The sequence below is a fragment of the Sturnira hondurensis genome, unplaced genomic scaffold (assembly GCF_014824575.4).
Source record: "Sturnira hondurensis isolate 20B ecotype Veracruz unplaced genomic scaffold, ASM1482457v3 Scaffold0015508, whole genome shotgun sequence".
NCBI classification, from domain to species: domain Eukaryota; kingdom Metazoa; phylum Chordata; class Mammalia; order Chiroptera; family Phyllostomidae; genus Sturnira; species Sturnira hondurensis.
Genome location: NW_028088139.1, coordinates 241,495 through 248,556, shown reverse-complemented (window position 1 = coordinate 248,556; position 7,062 = coordinate 241,495). Strand labels below are relative to the sequence as shown.

Here is a 7,062-nt window from a genome sequence, read left to right as displayed (position 1 = left end):
TTAATTCATGGAAATTAACACGTGGAAATCAGCCCACAGAGGCCTTTGACACTCAGCTCTCCCAGTGGGTTCCACCGTCCCCTGGAGTTGGGTCTGAATTTCTTAAGACCACTTGGGTGGTCTAAAGAAAATTTAAAATTATCCTTTCCCAGAGTGTTCACTGGTTTCCACTGGAGGACGGATCTCCCCGAGTCACCAGGACCAGTTCTGACTGTGGCGGTGTCCTGGGTGACCGTCCTCTTGACTTAAACACCATCTGCAAGGCGATCACCTCACATTCACATCTGGACAAGCCTCTCAACCTCTGGGGGCCTTGGTACATCCACCTGCCATGTTGGGGTGAGGTGAGACAGGATGATGTCTCAGCCTTCACAGCACCCTCACATCCTGTGAAGCTCAAGTTCCCCTTCCAGGCCTGGCCACAGCTCTGTCACCCAGGGTTTCCTGTGGGGCATCATGGGTCCCAACCCACAGCTGGGGACTTCCTTCCCTCACACAGGGACTGGGACTTGCACTGCTCTGTCCGATGCAGACACGGTGCCCCTGCTGCTGCCCCTTTTGTCGGGGGTGGGTTGTGAGTGAGCCAAAGGGATGGTGGAGGTCATGTGGGGGAGGGTGTGGGTGGCAGCTGAGCCTCTGTGTCCCCCCAGGGTCCCTGCAGGAGGAGCCAGGCTATGAGCTCCAAGTGCAGGAGCCGGTGAGGGTGCAGGCGGGTCTATGCAGCCATGTGCCCTGCTCCTTCTCCTACCTGTGGTGTTCTCATTACTCCTCTACCAAACTCTGCACCTACTCGCTCTGGTGTGGGGTCAGTCCATGCCTGAAACTCCTATACCTGGGTCACCTGGACTAGGTCCATGCTGTTTTCCTCTTGGTGTTCTGTCATTGTTCTGTCACCTGGCAATCTCGTAAATTTTTTATTGAATAGTGGGTATTTTGTGTGAAAAACTGTGGAGATTTCGAGGCTGCGGTTGAAAAGTTTTCCCTCTGGATTCTAGAACAGTCTAGGATAACACTGCAGAACAGAATTTTCTGTGATAGAAACGTTCTGTATCTGTGCTGTTCACCCAGCCACATGTGGCTGTGAAGCAGTTGAAATGTGTTTAGTATGGCTGAAGAATGAAGCTTTAAATTTAATTTGAACCGATTTCAATGTAAATTGGATCGCGTGGCTAGGGCTACCCCACTTTTGCTACCTGGAAAGCAGATGGAGTATATGAATCCAGTGTCAGATTGAATTTGAACATGGGTTCTGGTCTTCTTGTGAATAGGCCTACTTGCCCATGACCCTTACTCTAATTGGTAATTCTGTTTGGGTCCTAAGGGAGGTATTTATGGGGCTTCTCCTTCTTAAGAGATCCTGAACATCACATTTTGTTTACCCAGTTCCATGGCAGCCCAGGGGCTATCTGAGCACATCGTTAGGCTCACCTCAATGCTCTTTCCTGCTCTCCAGGATTTTGGACCCCTGAGCTCCAATGGCCTTGGGAGCCCCCGATGCCATTTCTGTCTCCATCCCCATGATGCCGCAAAAAATTCAGCTGTTTCCAGCCTCTTAGTGTGAGCCTTATGGCCAGTTCCTTAGTCTTCTGGTCCCTCCTGCAAGTTAACCTTCCCTTTTCTCTGGGATTGTGATTGCTGTTTGGTGTCTTCAAATAGATTCTGTTTTCTGTGTGTGTGTGTGTGTGTGTGTGTGTGTGTGGTTTTCTTGCATTTGGTTTCACTATAAGGATTCTTGACATGAAATATTCCATCATGGCTAGAAACCTCCATGACTTTATTTTGGTCTCTAACCCAAGCCACCTCCTCAAAGAAGCCCTGACCTCCCCAAATAAAACAGCTCCCTCCATCGCCTTTCCCCCTCATGTTCCTTCATTTTCTAAGCATAGCTCTCATCATCAGTCCTCACAGTAAGTATTCACTTCTCTTAGTCTCTTCCCACAAGACTGTAAGCTCCACAAGTGAGACATTGTGTCTTTTTCGCCAGCCCATGTATACATTAGGGGCTCCATAAATGTTGGAAGAATGCTGCTGTGTTACCTGGTGGGGAGGGAGACTTGGTCTCTGCCCTGAAAGCCCAGTGCAGTTGGGAGAAATGACACCCAGAAACTGTGGGTGGGCACACAGGAGGGCCGGACCCAGGGGATGGGGTGTGGGTCGGATGGAAGAATCAGGGAGTCTTCCAGGAAGACCCTGGAGGATTTCAGCAGAAAGATGGGAAAGGAAAGGCATTCTTCACTCAGGAGCAGCCTAGGAAAGCTGAGAGGTGGGACTGAAAACACCACGTCTCCCCGGGGGTCCAGCAGGAAGCATGTGGGCGTTAGGCCTGCTTGGACCAGCAAGATGGTCCAAGGTGGGTTCAGGGGTCCTGAAACCCAGAGTCCCTGGTGTCCAAACTTTAATGCGACCAACCAAGCCGGCACCATTTATGGAGCGCTTTATCAAATCCTCATAACAGTGCTTCCTCCATTCCACTTTCAGAGGAGGAAACTGAAGATCAGAGAAGTTAAATCACTGACCCCGGCTCACCCAGCTCCGCCTCCAGAAGCTGAGGTCTGGGAAACCCACCCAGCTGCTCCTCATCCATCACAGAGACACCAGGAGGGATTCAGGTGTGTGTGGGGGGGGGGGGGGGGCAAGAGCCCCAGGCAGACCCTAGTGTGTGAGTCGGTCCTGTCCCTCACCATGCAGGTGACCTCAGGCCAGTTGCTGGTGCTCAGGCTACAGCCAATGAGACGGTGGGAATGAACTGAGGGGGCGGCGCCTGCAGCGTGTACCCGTCTCAGAGAAGCACTGGGATTACAGCGAAAGACGTGGGCCCATCAATGCTCCTGACTTTGCTTATCCCGCAACAGGCAAACAGGAAACGTCTGTGCACAGCAGGTGCTCAGAAAGGGCTAGGGCTGGCTGAGAACCTGGCAGGGGTACGAGGCGAGCAGCCCCCAATTCGCACTCGCTCGGGAGTGGGAAGTTGCTCGGGCCTCCTCCTCCCTCAGACCCAGCTCAGGCCTCAGCTCCCGCAGGGTCACAGCTCATCGGTTCTGTCCCCCTCCGGACTTCACACCGAAGCCTGGGCAAAGGTAACCGGGGTTTATTCACAGTGTCATTTACAGGCTCCCTGAGCTCCCAGGTCGGATCCCAACAGAAAACTGTGGTTCCTAGAAGGAGGGAACGGCCTTGGAGGCTGGGGTTTGCACCTGCTCCCGACGCGCCCCACGCGGCCCCATTTCGTCCAGCCCCCGGCGGCCCTTGCCGATGGCCAGGCGGGGCCGGCCGCGGTCCAGGCTGTCCAGAAGGGCGCAGGCCTGGCAGAGCGCGCCGCTGGCCAGCGCCCCGCAGCGGGAGCAGGTGCCGGCGGGCGGGGGCCGGGCCGAAGGGGCCAGCGCCAGGCGCTCCGCCGAGTGCACCAGGTCCAGCACGGCCGAGGGGCGCGCGGCCTCCAACAGCTTGAGCAGGTCGCGCGCGTGGCCGCGGAAGGCCTCGGGCGCGTAGACGCACTCCTCGGAGAAGTAGTCCAGGCGGCGGAAGTGCGCATACAGCACCACCTCCTTCTGCGAGGCCAGCTGCAGCGGGCGGCAGCGCGGCAGGGCGCCCCCCTCGCCCGGGGAGCCCAAGCCCCCCGCCCCGGGCCAGCCGTCCCACGTCGCCCCGCAGGAAGTTCATGAGCACGGTCTCCGCCATGTCGTCGGCGTTGTGACCTGGGGGAGAGAAGGGGAGCAGGTCAGGAGGGGGCGCGGAGGGGGGGGGGCTGCGGGTCATGGGGACAACGTGGGGCAGCCAGAACCCAGAGAGACGGGGAGGGGCCTGACGAATGGCACAGAGTGTGTGACCCCGCCATGGGGACACCCTCCCCCACCCAAAAGAAAAACTCCTGGAGCAGCCAGAACTCTGAAAGAGACCGGCAGGTGGGGGCAAAGGGAGCAGGCCTTGGCGGCCCCCAGGACCGTGGGGCAGTCGGTGAAGGCGGAAGGTGGACACGGCAAGAAACAGGAGGGGACAGACACGGGCTCCCACGGAGCAATTTGGGGTGTCCTCACCGCCACCCACCGACTGGGCCAGGCCGGCCCTGTGCTAGATGCCCTTTCACGGAGGCAGTAAAGTGCTTTACGCTACAAACATCATGCCAGTCTCAGTTGAAAGTGTGCATCAGACCGAACGGGAGGAGCAGAAACGGCACTTAACGGAGACTGTCAGCAGCGCTGTCCACACAGGCACCTCTGCGAAGGCAGATGGTGGGAAAGCGACCACCCAACAGTCGCCGCAGAATTTAAGCCAAATCCCTGTTTCCTCCGCATCCTCACATCTTACACCCGAGTCTCTGCAGTAAAACACTGCTCTTCTCAGGGGTTCTCGATCGCCCCACATCCTCGCCTCAGGGCCTTTGCATAAGCGCTTTCCTTCGCTCAGAACTGTCCCTCCCAACCTCCATTCATCCCTCACTAGTTACCCACGCAGGCTTCAGGTCCTGGCTCACCCAGGAAACGCTTCCTTAGTCCCCATCTTTCTCCTCCCACTAGGTCCTCCTGCCTCAAACTCAAACTCACGAAGGTTAATTTTCCTTGTTAGCATTCAGGTTGCAGTGAGCGCGTGGCAATCGGGCGGGAGCAGGGACTGGGTTGTGCCTAAGAGCGAAGGTTTGTATCAGGGTCACTGCTTTCCAGCCTCTGGTCTAAGTGCTCCACACATCTATTCTCAGCATCTCCAGGACCGAGATGGTTGGTATTAATGCCCCCCATTTAACCAAAGCGGAAACCGAGGCTAGGAACTTTGCTCTGTGCTACACGGCTGGTAGTAGCTGAAGTAATGATAGGAAGAGAATTAGACCATTATCAAAGAGGTGAAGCGAGCAAAGGAAAGGAGTTAAAAAGATACAGTTGCGTTTCAGTCGTTTGATAGCTTCTACTGGGAGACACCCCTGCAAGCCCCTCCTTTTGGGAGGGGAAACCTACAGAATGCCATTTAAAAATGCAGAGAACCACAGCCCTAAGAGAACCCGCCCCCGCTCTCCATTTGCCATTATTTGTGTTCGCATGAGCACCAAGGTGATGACAATGACCCAAAATCTTGCCGCACCTGCCCCACACCATCCCAGGGTCGCACACATTCCACGGCCCTGAACTATACTAGACCCACCACTGAGGACACACCCAGGGGCGCTTTTCCACTTCTTGGGCATGAGCCTCAGCCTCCTTCCAGCGCCCACCCTGGCCTGAGCATGTGCCTGATCCTCCCACAAAGTCTCTCCTATCCCAGCGCGTGAGTTCACCTGTCACGATGTGCGTGGCCCCCACGAGACGCGCCCCTTCCTCCAGCGCCCGGCGCCTCAGCACCCCGCAGAAGGTGCAGCAGGAGCGGCTGCGGCCAGAGCCGGCCGTGCTGCGGGCCACGGCGTCCATTGTCCAGCCCCCGAACAGGTCAGCGTAGGCCACCACGGTGAGCGCCAGCTCCCAGCGCGCCGCCTGGCGCCGCACCGCCGCCAGCGCCGCGTCCCGGTAGCCACCGATGCCCTCGTCCACCGCCACCAGCTGCAGCGAGATGCCCAGGCGGGGCGCCAGTTCGCGCAGCACATGCGCCAGCACCGTGGAGTCCTTGCCACCCGAGGCGCCCACGGCCACCACGGCGCCGCGAGGCAGCAGGCGGCCCGCGACGACCGTGTGCAGCACCTCGGCCTCGAAGGCGGCGCAGAAGCAGGTGCGGCACAGCGCTTGGCCGGAGCGCGGGCGGCGCAGGGCGGCGCGGGCCTTGCCGCAGGAGGCGCACGGCGGGGCAGGCATAGCGGAGTCCCGGCTGGGTCGGAGGGGTCGGCTTTTCCTGGACTGGGAGAGAAGGGAAGGTGGTCACAGGTCGATTCAGAATTGTAGGGACATTGCCTCCAGGAAGCCCGCGTGGATAGCACCCAGAGTAAACCCATTGCCTGGAACACTTTCCCCTCAGCACTGCAGGCCAGGCACCTTCACATCTCAGCTTAAGCTTCCATTCATTCCACAAATACCAACTCAGTGGATCCTGGGCACTGGGGACACAGTAGTGGACAAACGGGAAAGGTTGCAGGCAAAAAGTTCTAGTGAAGGAACCAACCCATGGCTCTCTTCCATGGGTAAGGAAGAAATAACCAAGACACATTTAAGCAAATGAGGAGGAAGATGAGGAAATCATCGCCTGAGATGAAGCCAGAAGAATGAGAAGTCAAGCATTAGATCAGGATGGGAAGAAGGTGCCCGATAGAGCTACCAGCAAGTGCAAAGGATGTGAACGGAAGGGCCTGTCTGTATTGGGTTGGTTGGAAGATGTGTTGAGGCTGAACAGAAGAGACGCAGGGGGTTGGCGGTTGTCGGGATGAGAAGCTTGGGCTTTTTCTTAATGAGATAGGAATTACGGGATGGTTTTAAGCTGCGGAGTGACGGGATCTGATTTCTAAGTTAACAAGATCCCTCAGGCTGAAGTGTGTGAATAAGCATCGAGAGTGGCCAGGGCAGACCACTGAAGAGGCTCCTGCAGGGACCCACTAGGTAACAAGGAGCCACTCGGAACAGAGTGGAAGCCGTACAAGTAGAGAGACGTGGTGGGATTCTGGATCTCTGCTAGAAATAGAGCAGCAGATGGGATTCACACAAGTCGTGGCTGGGGGAGGGAAGTGGATGGGAGAAACAGAAAACTCGGGACAAGCCCAAGGTTTTGCCATGAACAGATAAAAGGACAGTGGGACCATTTGGTGGGGAAGAGGCGAGAAATAGGTAAGAATGGGGAACTCGTATGAGAGGGGTAGGTTTAGGGCAGAGAATCTGGAATTTCATTTGGGCACGGTAGAGTTGAGTAAGGAGCTCTTTGCTTTGGAACTCTTGCCTGAACCCAGGGCTGGGTCTGGCGCTTCCCTTGGGTTCCATCCGCCGCCTTGATCGCCCCTTTAGCCAGCCCTGACCATTGTAGATTGTAACCCGGACAGAGGAGAGTGCGCTCTCATGGCACCCAGCTGCTGAGTGCAATGCGGGTCAGCACAGATACTGGCTGCTTAGGGCACCTCCCACCCGGAGGGCCGCTGGGCGGGGATCACGTAGAGGAGTGCCA

At 56.9% G+C, this 7,062-nt stretch overlaps 1 protein-coding gene across 1 annotated transcript; it reads right to left on the bottom strand.

Moving 5' to 3' along the window:
• Positions 1-3,072: 3,072 nt before the first annotated feature.
• Positions 3,073-7,062, bottom strand: CTU1 (cytosolic thiouridylase subunit 1). Its single transcript, XM_037064600.1, is given in 4 exon segments — positions 3,073-3,617; positions 3,619-3,695; positions 5,264-5,813; positions 6,933-7,062. Coding segments are annotated over 3 exon segments (1,047 nt in total). The 5' UTR covers positions 5,772-5,813; positions 6,933-7,062; the 3' UTR covers positions 3,073-3,155.